This window comes from Polypterus senegalus, chromosome 7 (genome assembly GCF_016835505.1).
Source record: "Polypterus senegalus isolate Bchr_013 chromosome 7, ASM1683550v1, whole genome shotgun sequence".
NCBI classification, from domain to species: domain Eukaryota; kingdom Metazoa; phylum Chordata; class Cladistia; order Polypteriformes; family Polypteridae; genus Polypterus; species Polypterus senegalus.
In genome coordinates this window covers 154,979,946-154,998,495 of record NC_053160.1, presented here as the reverse complement: position 1 = coordinate 154,998,495, position 18,550 = coordinate 154,979,946, and the positions used below count along the sequence as shown (strand labels likewise).

General features: G+C 38.6%; 1 protein-coding gene across 2 annotated transcripts in view; it reads left to right on the top strand.

Moving 5' to 3' along the window:
* The window catches only part of tmem232 (transmembrane protein 232), a 196,478-nt gene that overhangs the window by 30,731 nt on the left and 147,197 nt on the right, over nt 1-18,550 (top strand). The window contains exons 6-8 of one of the 2 annotated variants that reach the window (XM_039759416.1): nt 1,009-1,108; nt 16,356-16,498; nt 17,144-17,322. In XM_039759416.1, the coding sequence (XP_039615350.1) occupies nt 1,009-1,108; nt 16,356-16,498; nt 17,144-17,322 (422 nt within the window). The remainder of the gene's footprint in view (nt 1-1,008; nt 1,109-16,355; nt 16,499-17,143; nt 17,323-18,550) is intronic. The other variant, XM_039759417.1, reaches the window with a different exon arrangement.

The following is an 18,550-nucleotide window of genomic DNA, read 5'->3' as shown; positions in this document are numbered from 1 at the left end:
CCCGTGGGAAATGCCTTCCCTCATTTCCCACCGATACAACACAGTCCAAGCACAACAGCATCCAAATCTTTTTCTTCTTCTCTTTGTTTCTCTTCTCTGCCGCTGCCTCCACTTTTCTCCCAGCAAGCTTTGTCCTCCACCTCCCAACTCTGGCTCCCCGAACGGTGTGAGGCAGCCTCCTTTATTGTACACCCGGAAGTGCTCCAGGTTCTCTGTGATCCTCTTCCGACAGCACTCCTGGTATGGCGGAAGTGCTGCATGGGCACCCAGAATTGCTCCAGGTGCACCCGGATCCTCTTCTAGCATCACTTCCGGGTGTGGCAGAAGTGATGAAGTCTAGGGCTCCGGAACTGTCCAGGCGCCCCCTTGTGGTTGCCATGGGCCTCAGCAGGGTTGAGCTTCCAAGTTCGCAGCCGTGGCCCTGATGCAATCCAGAGGGGTTGCCCTCTCATGTTCCAGGGGAGGTATTGCCATGAACATGTCCTCTCCCCCGGTCCTTCCATCATATAGGCATCCCAGCCGGGTAAGGGGCCCAACCTCGGAAAAGGTTGAGTTTCACAATTCATCAGTCAGCTTTGAAGCTGCAGGACATGGAGGAATAGTTCACTAGTGGGAGGAACAAGAGACTCAAGGAGTGTCCCTTCAGAATATCAGGACACCCATCACTTAGGATAAGCAGGCAACCCTCTTTAGTGCTCCTGAGATAAATACCTCCTAGAAAGGGAAAGCTGTGGGCCCCCATTTCTAATTTGTACAAGAAGGGCAGCACATAAAGGAGGGAGCAAGAGAATATTTACCCAAGGGTCATCTCGTATAAGGCAGTGAAGTGTTGTAAATTAGGGCTTTCCAGGAGTGCTTCATGCCTCCTGATTAATGATCAAAGAAGCCTTTGCCAATGTCACTTCTGCTGAAGGTTCATTCTTGTTAGAGAGCAATCTGATTTGCAGCTCCATTGGGCTTTGGTCCCACAGAGCCATACTGTGTATCTTCATTCTTCTTTTTCAATAGCTTGGTTACTTTGTCTTCCTAAGACTTCTCATTTTGCATTTGGCTGGACACCAAGATGGATTTCAAAACAATCGACACAGCCTACTTAATTACTTACAAGGTATAGTAGTCAATTTTTTAGCATTTCATATTAAAATGTTACTAAATATTTATTTTTATCTTATTTCATAATAATATCTGTGTAATGCAATTTTTGTTGACATTGCAATTCAAACTGTGACTCTCAATATTAGTAGAAAGTCAGAGCTTAACAATGTCATTTAATTTTCATGCCAATCGAGCTCTGTAAAATATAATGCACTCATAAGCAGGGGTTGGAATGGTCAAGAGAGGTGCAACATTTGTCAGTAAGATGTACATATGTAATACTGTAGTAATGATACATTTATTTTCTAATGTCATGTTTTCATAAAAGCTCTTGTCATATAACATAATGTATCTCACTGTGTGGCTGTTTAGTGTTGCATCAGAAAGACTCGAGTGATCGATCTCAGACCATAAACACTTGTAACCACTTCTAAACTTTATTCCAATATATATGGTAAATCAGCATCTAACATGCAACAAACTGCATCATACACTTAGCAATCTAATCCAACACATCCATTGATCAAAGCTGCATAGTTACGTTTATGCCAGCAGAACTATTGGTATTCAAAGTCTTTCAGTAATATTAAGGAAACCACAACAGTTGGATATTTGACACATTTACAAAGCAGACATGCACACGAGAATGATCGTTCTTTCTGTGTTCCTCTGTTGAATGCTGAACTGACTAACACTAACAACAATGCTCCTTGCACATCATTGTTGTAAACTGTGACAGATGGAAGTGACAAAAATATCACTGGAGCTCAACACAGCATTTTAGAATGTCCTGCTGATCTTGCTGATAAAACTTATGGCCCTAAGCAACCACATATTGCCAAATTTCCTGAATGAAATTTTGAAATAAACATGAGAAAGTTTATTTATTATTTAAAGTTTGTATGTGTATTCTGTTCAGCAGGATTCAGTGTGTTGCCTCTGTTTTATGCCCTTTGCAATCCCTGCCTAAAAAGTGAAACCCTGACAATGGATGCACATGTTTGCTAGACTTTAAAGTTCTGGGTTTACAGTGTGGAATAACTACAGAACCATAGCCTTACATGCAATGGCTATAAAGTAAATGGTGGCAATGTAAACTTACACAGTTCTTATGTGGATCAATGTGGACTAGTAATGCTGTAATTAGACACATTTCAGTTTAAGTGTACAATACAATGAGCTTTACTTGCTTGTCTCCCATAAACTAGTGACAACAGTAGAATACGAACAACAGACAAAGCATATAACAACCCAGCATTTACTGAAAGTGTTACTGTTTAATATACATGTTGACATCAATTTACTATTTATCTGTTGTACCAGAATCCCTTTTTCTTTGCTCAATACATAGCAAGTAGACATAAGATCATACACGTGTACTGCAAGGTTTTTTTCACTTAGGCTTTTGTGGACTTCTTTATGTTTACTACCTGCTTATGGCGTTTCCAGAATAACTTCATATCTTGCTCATGTTCTTTATCGGTGTGATCCTTCATGTGTCCTTAGCTCCTCTACTACTCAGTTCCTAATGGTCCTTGTGATGATGCGGGTTCTTGCTCCATGCTCCATTCTTACTTTTGGGAGCCTCTTGAATCTGACACCTGACACCGTCAGTAATGTAACCGGATGAGCTGGACAATGAGGACACCATATGAAACAAGGGGAAGGTACAAAGAGCAAACAGTGCTTTTATTTAAAAGGAACAAATCCAAGCAGTGTACAAAACTAAGAATGAACTATATAGGGTCTTTCATTTTCATCTTTATCATATCAGTCTCTCTCTACCTTTCATAGTAAGAAAATCATTTTCAGGCAAATTATATTACAAAATTTAGATATGAATTATAATTCTGTACATACAAGTGAATCTTTCTCTGTTGTGGCCGCAGCTCCCCAAACCCAACACAGACAGACACAAGACAAAAGTCCAAGAACACACAGGCTTTAATTTCTGTGGGAAACGCTTCCAAAACTGTTTTCCACCTTCACAACACAGTACAAATAAAGCACACAACACTTTCTTTTCTTCTTCTCTCTTTTCTTGTCTCTACTTCCTCCTCCACTCCTCCTCCAGCAAGCTCCTGGAACTATGGCAGCTGGCTCCTTTTATTTAATACCTGCGAGTACTTCCAATGTCCCGTAGGCTTGGTCCGGAAGCACTACTGGGTAATGTAGGAGCCTGATGAAGCAGGGCTCTCTAAGTCCCTGCAGCACCCCCTGACAGCACCCTCTAAACCCAACAGAACTACAAGTCTGAGGGTGCCCTGTGGGAATCTGTGGCACTGCAGCACTCTGTGGGACTGCCATCTAGCAATCCAGGGAAGACCTATCTATTATGTAGTACCTACAGTATAAAAAAGTTTTCATCCTTGGAAATGTCCCCATTTAATTGCTTCACAGCACTGAATCACAGTGGATTTATTTTTGCTTTTTTGACATTGATCAACAGAAAAAGACTCTTTTATGTCAAAATGAAAACAGATCACTGCAAAGTTGTCAAATATAAAATGCAAAATTATTCTCCTCCTTTAATATGAAACACCTAAATCCTCACTGGTGCAACCAATTAGTTGTAGAACTCACACGCTTGGTTCAATGGAAATTATCTGTCTATGGTCAGAGGTGTCAGAGGATTTCACCTGATTGCAGTATAAATACAGCTTAACATGAAAGTCTAATTTATAGTGAAATGAACACTCCAAGAAAGTCTGTGAAAAGGTGATTAAAAAGCACAAGGCAGAGAATGAAGTCAAAAAACATTCAAATTCCTGAAAATCCATTGGAGTCTAGTCAAGTCAATCATTAAGAAAGGGAATGTGTATGGCACTGCTGTAAATCTGTTAGAGCAGGCCGTTCACCAAAACTGATCCTACAAGACGAAAACTAGTGAGGGAGGCCACCAAGAAACCAATGAGAACTCTGAAAGGGATACAAGCTACAGAGGCCAAGATTCGAAAGACTATGCTGTGTCCGGGTACTTCACCAGTCGCAGCTTTATGGGAGAGTGACAAAGAGAAAGCTGTTGTTAAAATATCGCACATGTAAACCTCTGAAGCCCACTGAAAAAGGTTTCTGTGGTCTGATGAGATCAAAATTCATATTTTTGGCCATCAGACTAAATGACACAATTCACAATATCAAATGCACACAGTCCTCACTATGGCACATGGTGGTGGCAACTTTATGCTGTGAGGATGAGTTTCTGTAGAAAACCCTGGAAATCTTGTGAAGGTAGAGGGGAAAAGAAATACAACAAAATGCAACAAATCCTGGGGGAAATCCTGATGCAGCCTGAAAGAAACCTACACCTTAACAGATCTGTTTACCAGCAAGACAACAACCCCAAGCATAAAGCTAAAGATCCACAGAAACGGCTTTGAAACAACAATGTGAATGTCCTGGAGTGGCTGAGTCAGAGTCCAGATCTAAACCCAGTGAAAATTTACAGCTGGACTTTAGAAAAGGTGTTCACTTCTAATCCCCATATAACCTGACAGAGCTTGAGCTGTTTCACAAAGAAGAATGAGAAGAAACTGCAGTGTCCATGTGCGCAAAGCTGAGAGACCTGTGTACACTGACTCAGGGCTGTCATGGCTGCCAAAGGTGCATCTACTAAATACTGATGTGCAGGGGCTGAATACTTATGTGATCAATAATTATGTGTTTTATATTTGTCATTAATTTAGGCCATTTTGTAGACATCGGTTTTCACTTTGATGTTTAAGAGTCTCGTTCTGCTGATCAATGTTACAAAATGTTAATTAAATGCATTGTAGTTTGGTGTTGTATAATAATAAAATGTTAAACTTCTATGGGGTGAATTCTTTTTATAGACACTGTACAATGCCTTTTATTTTTATCAACTTGTATGCAATACAGGGTCTTTCATTTTTAGCTCATATCAGTTTTCAAGATGCAGAGAAAAACTTTTTTTGAACAAACTGCATTATAATGTTCAGAGGTGAATAATAACTCTTGTTCCTTTCAGTTCTATCTATCTATCTATCTATCTATCTATCTATCTATCTATCTATCTATCTATCTATCTATCTATCTATCTATCTATCTATCTATTTGGTATAGCACTTTCCCTATCTATCTATCTATCTATCTATCTATCTATCTATCTATCTATCTATCTATCTATCTATCTATCTATCTATCTATCTATCTATCTATCTATCTGCATATTAGAAAGAGGTGTTTTTAGACGCATCATACATTACAATAAAGAGATATAAATTACAATTCTGTACATGCAAATTAATCTTTTTCTTTTGTTTTAAGCAGAGCCTAAAGCCTTCAGGGCATGTATTGTAGATATTTCTGCATAATCCCTTGCTCTTGTATCCATGTTACCTTCTGTTTCAGTGCTTTCATAATTTTTGCTGGTGGCTTGTTTTTATAAGGAGCTCAGTCAGTCAAAATGTCCCCAGACACGTTCACTGCTTCTCCTGTCTAAGCGTGTTCACTTCCAAATCAGACCTCTAAGGAGCTGCGTTGCCTGCACTGAGTGAAGCGTCTTGAGCAGGTCTGTGTCCACATCTTCAGGTTTTAATTGCACTAGTCATTTTCCCTCCATTCACAATTCACGATTTAGTGTTTGTGTTTGAGGTCTTTTTAGTTCAGCAAGTTGCAGTAATGATGACCACTGCATTCCATTTACCTGCCAACTTAGTCGTAAACTATAAAAGTTTTATCTTTCATGCAGAATGCCCCCACCTGACCTGCCAGTATTTTAAAGTTCCAATGTTATCCATCAGCTGCCTTGCAGCAATTAACCTGTAACCCATTTTCATATCTGCCTCTATAATAAATCCTTCATTGTTTGAATAGCTGTTAAAATGTAGTTAGTGCTAATGTGCTTTTGCCTGTTAATAGGCAAGGAAAATAAATATTCAGTGTAACACCTCTTGAAATATACAGTCTATTTGCATTACTGCCCTAATTTTAATTCACACAAAAATATTAATCTATTTGACTGAGATGAGCATAACTATTCTAATTGTTTGCAGAAATAACACTTGAGCAAATTAAAAAAAAAACAGCAGGAGGAGACATAATGTAGCTAATCCTCTACAGAGGTAATAAATACTTTACTTCACTCGACTCTGATATTTTAATTGAAGGTGCTTCTGCATGCACTCAGGAATAGCTGGCCAAACACGTCACCACGTCACATTCTCATTTAATAGCATTTTGCTTCTAAGCCAATACATTAAAAATATTTTTTTTGATTGTAAAATAAAATAAAATAAAAAAAAATCTTATTTTTTTTATTTGCTGTAAATCCCCTATACATAATTTTCAATCAATAGGGACCCACTGACATTGAGCATAATTTTAAAATAATAACCCTCAATTTTTCATCCACATCTTTTCACATCCAGATTACGGGTATAACCAGAGGTCAAACAAACAGTGCTCAGATATAAATGATGAAGTGGAAGCTTGGAAGTTTACAGCTAACAAACATCCAAAAGATTAATCTAGACAGAGCAAGAGTGAATTACAATCAAGCAAAAATAGCAAAAAAAAATGCAAAAGGCAAAAATACAGTAAAAAAAGCTAGCAATCTAAAAAACAAATCAAAACAAAATAAAACAGGTGCCAGAGAACAGGTAAACCGTAACATGAGATTTAAAAATAGAAAACATTCAATGGGAAGAACCAAGTCAGCACTCTTCAAAATATTGACAAATAGCCAAAGCACGGCCACCTAATGGCGCTTTTCCACTGCATAGTACGGCACGACACGGTTCAGTTCAGCTCACTTTTGGGGCGTTTTCCACTGGGAACAGTACCTGGTACCGGGTCCTTTTTTTAGTACCACCTCAGCCGAGGTTCCAAGCGCCGAACCGTTACCAAAACGTGACGTGTAAACTCTGCTGGTCACTAATTGGCCGGACAAAATCGTCATTACTGCGTCACTGACTATTCTTTTCTTTTAGGTACACACACGCGGAAGTTTGTGTCCTGTCTCTCCATCGCTGGATGCAGTTTGTTGCATAAGTGGATGAATGTTTCTTCAGACATTCGAAAGTTCTCCAGCCACTGAGTGTTTGTAAAACCGGGAACAATCAAATCCCACCACTCTGAAGCACGGTTAAATGTCCAAACAGATGGTCTGTTGCGGCGACTTTTTTGCAAAATGTGCAAGATCTGTAATATACAGAATCAGCATTTTAATGTTACACTGGCAGTTAAGTTCATTTTATGCTTTGCAACAGTGATAAAAGTTAGCTAGTGATGTGCTTTTTTTAGATGCTTACCCTTGCGCGTCGTCGAGCTAAAGTGTTGTCGTTGTCTGCGTGTTATTGTAAAAGTTCCACGGTGTCACGGCAGTAGAGGCGGCACAACTATAACGACACGTGAATAATCCCGCCCACTCTAAAGCGGTACTAAACTGCAGTCGAAACGCAAACCGAGCCGAACTGAGCCGAACTGAGCTGTACTGAACCGTGCTGTGCTGTACTATGCAGTGGAAAAGCGCCAATAGTCACTTCAAAGCAGCTAGAGAAGCTATTAGTTGAAAAAAGTGGCTTTGTTGTGATTAGTTTTACATATTTTTTTACTTCTTTTTGAAGGTATATTTCTTACTCATTATTTGTGGAAGGAAATTCTAAAGTTAGTTTTCTGTTTCATCATCATTTTAACATTGTTTGAATATATTCCCTTCTTTTCCCAACTCCATTTTATTTTTTTATGGCCGTCATCATTTTGTGATGTCTATTATTACAGTGTCCTTATAGGAGATGTTAGCAGTGCAACAGTATGAAGGTTTCTCTTTATCTCAGATAATTCTTTTGATGCTTAGCAATCTGTTTTTCTACATTCCCGGTCCTGGCATTCGGTTCTTTGCCAACATTATTTTGACTACAATTTGGGGTTGTGTTTTGGTTTAACAAAAGGTTGGCTGGAATTCCTGTTTCCTGGCCTACACTTCATGTCCTGGTCCTTGATTCAAAGTATGTCTGCTAAGTTTAGCAGAGCAGACATGACCTATTAAGACTATTCAGTCCAGCTGTTGAGGAACACATCTCCTTTCAAATAAATGTTTAGATTTATTTGTTAATTCAGTAGCAGATTTTGCTCTTTGCTCTTTGTTTTATTTGCATTAAAGTGTAGAAAGTAATGGCAACTTACAGTTTTCTACAAATCTGTCAAAATTATTTCAGATTATACAATTGAATTTTTAACTTCCCTGCTGACCATAGTTGAAATAAACAAGCTTTTGTGTCAGTTTTCAGATATGGCATTATAAATGAGCTGGACTGGCATAATCTGCTTTCTGATCTGTAAAGCTCTTTAAAAAGACATTATTCAGCAGGTTCAATGATATGGGACTCACAATAAGAAAAAGAACTGAAATGTCAAAAGGAGTCCTTGTGCTTAACTTTTAATAAGTTCTGAAGTCTACAAATATAAAGTAAAGGTAAGGGGAGCTATAAAACCACTGGCACAAGAAAAAAAAACAATTAATTCTTTCATTTACTAAGTAAAGAGAGAGTACAAAAACAAAACTGAATCATGAAAATACACCCAAAACAGAAAAAAAGCAATGATAAAAAAAAAGCTTTAAGTAAGCAAAACTAGATGGTAGATGCTATCTAAAAACAATAGGCAAAAAAAATATCAATATTTAAATAACTGTTTGTCTTTGAGTTAAAAAAATAAAACAAATAAATAGTCCAAAAGTAAAACCAGTATAAAACACTGTCATCGGGTCCTTAACTGAGCCCAGCATTACTCCCTTTCTGTCTCCCCAGCTCACCCACAGCTCACACAGCAGCTGCAGTCTGCTTTACCGACTCTCATCTTGGCTGTCTCCATCAGTGTCTGCCAGACTACTCAGGATCGGCTGTCCTCCTCCAATGAATCAACAGGGACGATTTGCCCAAACATTGGGTCCTCTGTGTGGCTACTCCATCTGTCTTGTTTCTCTCGCTGGCTCTGCTCAGGCACCTAAAACTCTTATTCATGGTCTTCCATTGCTCTCATCTAATCTGATTCTGTTTCCTCAGTTCCCTTCTTACATGCAGGCTCCTCTTATACTGTCAGATTGCATTCAGGTGCTATCCTTTTGTCAGTCCGAGGTGTGAATGAGGCACCTGACTGTCCTGCTTACACTTGCACGTCAATGAGCAATCAGCCAAGCACCCCAAACAACCCCAGAGGGGCTCCTATATGTGCACACCCACTCCTGTTTGGAGCTTGCACGCTCTTTGACCTGATTATTTATTTAAAATCACACATCACCATGTATATCTTATCACACTCTTATGACACAATTTTCATAATTTTGGCTCTGTATGCCATCACAAAGGATATGAAACAAAAACAATCCTTATGTGATTGAAATGTAGACTTTCTGCTTTAATTTAAGAGGTTTACCAAAAATATTGTATGAGCCATTTGGGAATGACAGCCATTTTTCTGCATAGCCCTCCCATTTCCAGGGGCTCAAAAGTGTACACATTTGACTAACAAGCTCTTCCATAGCCAGATGTGAGCAGTTTCATTATTATTTCATTAACTATTAAGCAGGTGGAAGGTCTGGAATTGATTCCAAGTGTGGAATTTGCATTTGGAAGCTGCAGCTGTTAACTCTTAATATGAGGTCCAAAGAGCTGTCCATGCAAATAAAAGCAGGCCATCATTAGACTGAGAAAACAAAACAAACCATTTAGAGAGAAAGCACAAACACCAGGAGTGGTCAAATCAACCATTTGGTACATTCTTAAAATGAAGGAACACACTGGTTTACTCAGCAACACCAGAAGGTCTGGAAAACCACAGATGAAAACTGTGTTAGATGATTGCAGAATTCTGTCCTTGGTGAAGAACCCCTTCACAACATTTACTCAAACCAAGAACACTGTCTGGGAGGTAGACCTATCATTGGCAAAGTCTATAATCAAGAGAAGGACTTCATGAAAGTAAAGACAGAGAGTTTACCACAAGCTGCAAACCAGTGGTACACCTCAAGCATAGGAAGGACAGATTAGACTTTGCGAGAAAACATTTTATAAAAGCCTGTCCAGTTCTGGAAGAATTGAATGTTCTTTGGACAAAGGAAACTAAGATCAATATGTACCAGAATTTTGGAAAGAGAAGAGTATGGAGAAGATGAATACCACATCATCAGTGAAACGTGGTGGAGGCAGTTTTTTGGCATGATCGTGTATGGGTCAGACACTAGTGTTTATTGATGATATGACTGCTGGCAGAAGTAACATGATGAATTCTGAAGTGTACATGGCTATACTGTCTGCTCAGATTTGGTCAACTAATAGGATGACACTTCACAGTAGAGATGGACAATGAGCCAAAACATACTGCAAAAACAGACCAAGTGCAATTCAAAGCAAAGAAGTGGAATGTTCTTCAAAAGTCAAGTCAATCAACTGACCTCAACCCAACTGGACATGCATTTCACTTGCTGAAGACAAAACTGATGGCAAAAAGTCCAATGAACAAGCAGCAACTGAAGACAGCTGCAGTAAAGGCCTAGCAAAACATCACTAGGAAACACAGCACTTGGAAATGGCCATGGGTTCCAGACTTCAGGCAGTCATCAACTGTAAAGGATTTTAAACCAAATATTGAAAATGATCGTTATATGTATGATTATGTTAGTTTGTCCAAATACTTCTGAGCCCCTAAAAATAATGGGACCAAGTATAAAAATGTATGTTTTTTCTAGACAGTTCATACAATATTTTTATTAAATCTCTTGAATTAAAGCTGAAAGTCTATGCTTCAGTCACATCTTGATTGCTTTATTTCAAATCTGTTGTGGTGGCATACAGAGCCAAAATTATGAAAATTGTGCTACTCTCCAAATACTTATGGACCTGACTGTATGTGGACTTTGACAAGATGCCCCAAACCCCATACTCTTACCAATCTTTTAGGATTGACTGCTATTGTAGTTCAACACATCCCCCTTTTTACATTTTATAAGCCCAGGCAACTAGATAAAGTAGAGTGAGTGTGACAAAAAATACACCAAAAAAAGTTTAACAGTTGCAGACAGAAGTAGGACTAATTTAAAGAGCTAGAGGCTGGTGCAAGATTTGTAGTTGAAGAATTCAAAGCTCTGATCAAAACCAAACTAATCAAAACAGACCCTAAAAAAGAAGTCTTTTGCAAAATAAATATGAAGAACACAGCAAGTTACCCTTAAGTCGCACACAGCAAGACCACTTATGCAGTCCTCTTTGTTCACTGTAATTTGATAGGCAGCTGAAACTCATTCCTCTTTGACACCACCAGAGAAGTTTGGTTAAATAATTTAATGCCCTGATTGGAAAAAGATCAAGTTGAACAAAAACAGTATATACAGTAAGTGCTGGTCTAGAGAAAACAGAAAATGCATGAAATAGACAGCTATCAAAGCAACTGATAGCATCCCTTACTTTCAGACAGATTTAGAATCAGAAATGTTTTAGCCCTCAATGAACACACACATAAAAATTTTGAGGCGCTTGAACGGCAAACAGATGGATGAGGATTAAGTGGATAAACACATCCATTCTTCCTCCTTCATCTGAGGGTAACATTAACATATGTAAATGAACTGCAGCTGAAGACACACAGAACCTAACTAAAAACACACTCCCGATCCCATGCTAGTAATGGGCGAGAAACTACTGCTGCAAAGGTGGCACTGAGTGAGGTCATGGTCATAACAAAACAGTAGTATTTTACCATTGTTATTTTTTTGTCTGGTTTGTTTTTTCTGTATGTGAATTTCATTTCTGACCTTAGTTTTCATTTAGTTTTTGACTTAAGGATTTTTGTGTTATTGTCTTGTTTTCCTTATTTTCTTGAAGCCACTTTGTCCTCATATCATGACTCTCCAGTTTTCATTAAATGAGATTCAGAATTAGTGAAGTCATTTTCACTTTCACTGTAAATATGACAGTGCACAGCAGGATTGATATCCCTTGGTGGGTATTCTATAAAACTATAGAAAGCTTTAGTGGTAGTTAGCTTCTTTACCAAGAAGGTCCTAGTGTGGGGGTTTAGTTTTTGACTGCATCTCTGCTCCTGGCCTCTGAATTTGACTTTGTTCATTCAGTTCTGAGTGTCTCCCTGGCGTTGACCTCGGCTTGTCTCAGACCTCATCTTTCAGCCTTTTTGTCACCTCCTCACGCCTCATGTACACACAGAATGTGCCATGCCAAGTTCCTTCATAAAGCTGAAATCATCTTGTGCTCACACTTTTAGCTTCTCCCTGTCACCTCCTGTCAGTAACCATATACAGCATGAAAATGCCTTTTTTGAATATTTATGTTCAAATCATCATATTAAATCTGGTCATGTTCCTGAGTAAGAAATGTAGGTACTAATGCACCACAGACTGCCAATAAAAATAGAAAGAAGAGCAAATGATGTACAAACTATGGGAGAACACATAAAGCGTAACTTCAGTGAATGGGAACTGGAGGAATTTTTGACTGACGTGGGGAAATACAAAAGCATTCTTTGTAATGGTCTCTCTCTTCTGGAGTCACAAATCAAAGAAAAAACCAAGAGTGTGAGCAGCCGAGTGGAGAAAGCAATAGCAATGTCCCATCATGCATTGCCCAGAATGCCACCAGTACACAGCATGAATTGACGCAGGCTCTACATGCAGGTTTGTTACGTATTAGGACCATTCTTATAGAACATCCAAAAAAATAAAATCATTTTACAGAGAAAATGTCAATACACATCTCTTCACATTCTATACTCAGCAAAAATAGAAACGTTCCTTTTTCCAGGACTGTGTATTTCAACAATAATTTTTTAAAAATCCAAATAACTTTACAGATCTTCATTGTAAAGGGTTTAAACAATGTTTTCCATGCATGTTCAATTAACCATAATCAATTAATTAACATGCACCTGTGGAATGGTCGTTAAGACCTTAATAGCTTACAGAAAGTAGGCATTTAAGGTCACAGTTCTAAAAACGCAGGACACTAAAGAGACTTGTCTACCGACTGTGAAAAACACCCAAAGAAAGATGCCCAGGGTCCCTGCTCATCTGCGTGAACGTGCATTAGGCATGCTGCAGGGAGGCATGAGGACTGCTGATGTGGCTAGGGCAATAAATTGCCATGTCCGCACTGTGAGACGCCTAAGACAGCGCTACAGGGAGACAGGAAGGACAGCTGATCATCCTCGCAGTGGAAGAGCCCGGATCTCAAAACCATTGAGCACGTCTGGGACCTGTTGGATCGCAGGGTGAGGGCTAGGGCCATTCCCCCCAGAAATGTCCAGGAACTTGCAGGTGTCTTGGTGGAAGAGTGGGGTAACATCTCACAGCAAGAACTGACAAATCTGGTCCAGTCCATGAGGAGGAGATGCACTGCAGTACTTCAAGCAGCTGGTGGCCACACCAGATACTGATTGGTACTTTTGATTTTGAGCCTCCCTTCATTCAGGGACACATTGTGAAACATTTTTAGTTTATGTCTTATGGTGTTGACTCTTTTAGTGTTCATACAAATATTTACACATTAAGTTTACTGAAAGTAAAAACAGTTGAAAGTCAGAGGACGTTTCTTTTTTTTGATGAGTATACCTACAACATCAAAATGTGCCTTCACAAAGCTGCAAACTTTTGTGGGGCTTAGCAGCAGAGTGCCACCCAATGAGTCCAAACACCACCATCTACCATTTAGTCAGGTAATGGTCTGCTCTGTCACCAACTATGTGCTGTTAGTGCCTTTCATTATACAGTGCATCCAGAAAGTATTCACAGCGCATCACTTTTTCCACATTTTGTTATGTTACAGCCTTATTCCAAAATGGATTAAATTCATTTTTTTCCTCAGAATTTTACACACAACACCCCATAATGACAACGTGAAAAAGTTTACTTGAGGTTTTGCAAATTTATTAAAAATAAAAAAACTGAGAAATCACATGTACATAAGTATTCACAGCCTTTGCTCAATACTTTGTCGATGCACCTTTGGCAGCAATTACAGCCTCAAGTCTTTTTAAATACGATGCCACAAGCTTGGCACACCTATCCTTGGCCAGTTTCGCCCATTCCTCTTTGCAGCACCTCTCAAGCTCCATCAGGTTGGATGGGAAGCATCGGTGCACAGCCATTTTAAGATCTCTCCAGAGATGTTCAATCAGATTCAAGTCTGGGCACTAGTTGGGCCACTCAAGGACATTCACAGAGTTGTCCTGAAGCCACTCGTTTGATATCTTGGCTGTGTGCTTAGGGTCGTTGTCCTGCTGAAAGATGAACCGTCGCCCCAGTCTGAGGTCAAGGGCACTCTGGAGCAGGTTTTTATCCAGGATGTCTCTGTACATTGCTGCAGTCATCTTTCCCTTTATCCTGACTAGTCTCCCAGTTCCTGCCGCTGAAAAACATCTTCACGGCATGATGCTGCCACCACCATGCTTCACTGTAGGGATGGTAATGGCCTGGTAATGAGCGGTGCCTGGTTTCCTCCAAACGTGACGCCTGGCATTCACACCAAAGAGTTCAATCTTTGTCTCATCAGACCAGAGAATTTTGTTTCTCACGGTCTGAGAGTCCTTCAGCTGCCTTTTGGCAAAATCCAGACGGGCTGCCATGTGCCTTTTACTAAGGAGTGAAAAAAATTAATTTAATCCATTTTGGAATAAGGCTGTAACATAACAAAATGTGGAAAAAGTGATGCACTGTATATCCTCTCTTGTGTTGTACCCACTTTCAAGTGAAAAAACGTTTACAGAAGTTGTTTGTAATGTACTAAATGTAACTACTATCCTATTAATTAGGCACAGGTACTAAGAAGTCATGGCCCTGGTGTCTGCTACTAAACAGTACTGTTTGATAAAATAAAGGAACTGTGAGTTGAGGCACACTGACTTGCAACACATTTGAGCATCACATATTAGTTGTATATTAATTGAATGAAAGTGCTCTATATTTACAAAAGCTATTTCATTCTTTGTTGGTGCCTTTATCTCAACATGTGTGCAGTCTGCTGCATCGATTACATTAGGAAAATCAGAAATTGCTGCAAACTGCCTTTTGATTTCAGCTTGTTCACCCTGACCATAAGGACTCAAAAGATTACAATATGCAAGCCTTCGAGGCAACTCAGGCCCCTTCTTCAGGCAAGATGTAATGATGAGGCCTGAGTTGCTTTGAAAGCTTGCATATTGTAATCTTTTGAGTTAGCCAATAAAAGGTGTCATTTTGCTTGACTTCTCACTACATTCATAATGGTTAACACGGTACCACACCCTAGTACTACAGCCATGTTTTAACAAGTTCTGTTAATTCAATTTTGCTTTTTGTTGACTCTTTTTAAGGTGTGTTCAACTATCATATTCTCCTGTGACTTTATTGGGATTTTGGTTTTCCTGGAGCTGCATCAAAGTTGTCATTCCAGAACAAACATTTAACCAATCTTCTTGAAAATCTGCAAATTAAAGGGAGTGTACCTGTTGGCATACAATTTTACTTCATTTTCACTTACCTTTGGACTTATTTTGGGCGTATTTTCCTCCAATCTCAGAGGTTATTGTGAATTTCCCCTTGGGATTAATAAAGTATCTATCTATCTATCTATCTATCTATCTATCTATCTATCTATCTATCTATCTATCTATCTATCTATCTATCTATCTATCTATCTATCTATCTATCTATCTATCTATCTATCTATCTATTGCAGCCATTTTTGCGGCTAGTGAAGGAAGTGTTTTTTTCCTTACAGACATAGAGTTTGCATGCCTCTTCATGAAGTCCTTCATTTGTGTTACTTCTACAATGCGCTTTCAGGAAGTCTGCTGAAAGCTCTATATTGCCTTTCATCTTAAGGTTAAAGGGTTTCTACTGAATACTCTTAGATTGTCAGACCTTTTATAGGATTTGTTTCAGAGATCATATTAAAACATAGAAGGGAAGGTTTTGGTCATGAGAGCCTGTTTGGTGGGATTGGACGCGGAGGAGTCGACCTAATTTGAGCCGTCAGGGCTCACTCACACAGATACTCTCACCAGGCCAATTTAGCGACGTCAGTCATCTTTGCATCTACTGTATGTGTGGCTTTCTTCAAGCTTTATCCGCTTTAAAGGAAAAGGAAAAATTCCTTTGAACAATTTCTTTTCTGATCTGGTAAGTTGCCTTGGGTAAAAACATCATCTTTATATATAATGGCAACTTTTCTTACTGCTTTCTGCATATGTTAAAAAAAAGGTCACTGAATTACAATGAGAGACTCTAGTGTTTCATTTATTTTTATTTTCTTTAGCTCTTGCCGGCTGTGAAGCTTCTTATCAGCATTTTCCAAACATCCTTTTTGTGGTGCAGTTCATTTTAAAGACTGGGAAAATCATCTGTGGACTGGACCCAGTTTATACAAACCAAGGAGGGGAAACTAAATTATGGGAGCAGGTAGGGCAAAATGTTACCTTCATGTGAACCGGGTATTAAAAAAAAAAAAATAAATAAATAAAAACAATGTTCACGTAGATTCTAAATTGTCCCTAGTGTGTGCTTGGTGTGTGGGCTTGTGTGTGTGCCCTGCGGTGGGCTGGCGCCCTGCCCGGGGTTTGTTTCCTGCCTTGTGCTCTTTGTTTGCTGTGATTGGCTCCAGCAGACCCCCCGTGACCCTTTAGTTAGGATATAGTGGGTTGGATAATGGATAAATGGATATTCATGTATTCAGCATTATATTTGACTGACGAGTCTTAAAAAACAAAAAAGCAGTTGCATTTCCTTTTTGGTTTATTATTCAAAACTTTCCTTTAGATTCATTCACTTTAATTTAAAATTTATTGAACCGTCATTTACTGAGTTAATTAAGTACTATAAATAAATAAACTATATGAAAATGTATGCAGTATAGCTCTCAAAACCTAAAATATGGTTTGCTGGTTGCTTTTTGGAGATTTTTATTTCATTTTGGAGAAAGACACCAAGGTCTGTTATGCTGAAGCAAGCCAATTAATGTTAAAAAGGTTATTTGTTTGTAAACTGCTTTTCCGTTTTATTGTTTCTTATATGATCTTTGTTTTCAAATATGTATTTAATTTTAAGTGTCCTACGGGAAGTGGCCCTGTGAACACCAGACAACCAGAACAGAACAAATATGAAGTCAGCCAAATCCAATGGCATTCCGTTCTTGCCTGGTGCTGTGTTCAGAAAAACACTGTCCAGCTTCAAGACGTGCTGCACCATTTGCTTTCACAACAAGATGAGCTTCACCAAGAAAACTGGTTAGTGGCAAATAATTACTTTTAATAATAAACAAACTTGTCTTTGCGTGCCATGCTTTTAATGTTAAATTTTCCTTTGGTTGTCAGTATTCCAGATTAGATCAAAGAATGTTAACTATTTTAATATTTCTCAAAGAAAGAAGTAGCTTGTTCTCTATTAGTAAATGTGGCCAGGTGTTTCAGGTGGAGGAATTCAAGCACTTTGGGGTCATTTTCACAAGTAAGGATAGGGCAAATATTAAACTGACCAATGAAATGATATAGTGGCAGCCATCTTGCAAACATTCTACCTGATCCTGGTGCCAAGGTGGGAACTAAGTCCTTCTTGCTTTGCGCCCTCTCCATCATAACCTATAGTCTATTGGGAGTGAAAGCTTTAGGTTTGTCAAAAATGTCAATCTCTGGTTTTTGATGGATCACAACATTTTATCGTCCCCTGATAACAAAAACATCAAAATCTTGATGATGGGCTTATGTCTGTCTGTGTGTCACAGTTTCTTGAGGACGGTCTAGGGCTAAAACGGCTGGACGGAAAAACACTGAACTCGAAACTTGAGCCTTTTATGAGATATTAAGACAAATCAAGCAATTGAAAGAGGCACTCTAGAAGAAACCTTAAATAACGGAATTCTGCAATTAATCATGAATTCTTCTCGTCAATTGCTATCGTAAAGATCAGCATCAGAGCGGTAGATAATTACTGTAATGCTATCAAATAGTTTAGATAATTTAGTTTCTAGGGCACAAAGCCTACTGACGCTCACATCTGAATTTTTCATTTCATTTATGTATTTTTAGAGCATTTTTCAAGAGATAACAAAACAAAAAGGCATAAAAAACAATAATAAAAGTAAAATAATAAACCATTACAATATTTCATATAAAATTGGATCAACAAAAAAATATTAGCAAGTCATCATAATTAAAATCAACTAAACAGATAAAATACATAATGGAAAGATCTAAAAACAGCCTAATAAGAAATAAATGCCTGTCTAAAATAATGTATTTAACCGAGTATTAAATGTAATTACAGTATTAGATGCTGTGATATCAAGGGGAAGACAGTTCCAGATTTTGGTGGCCATAACAGAGAAGGCTCTGTCCCTTTTGTTTCTGAATCTAGTGCGTGGAATAACAAGTAAACACTGGACAGATGATCTAAGAGGTCTGCCTGTAAAATTCAGCATGTCTTTAACATATACTGGAGCCAAACCAGTCAGAGCTT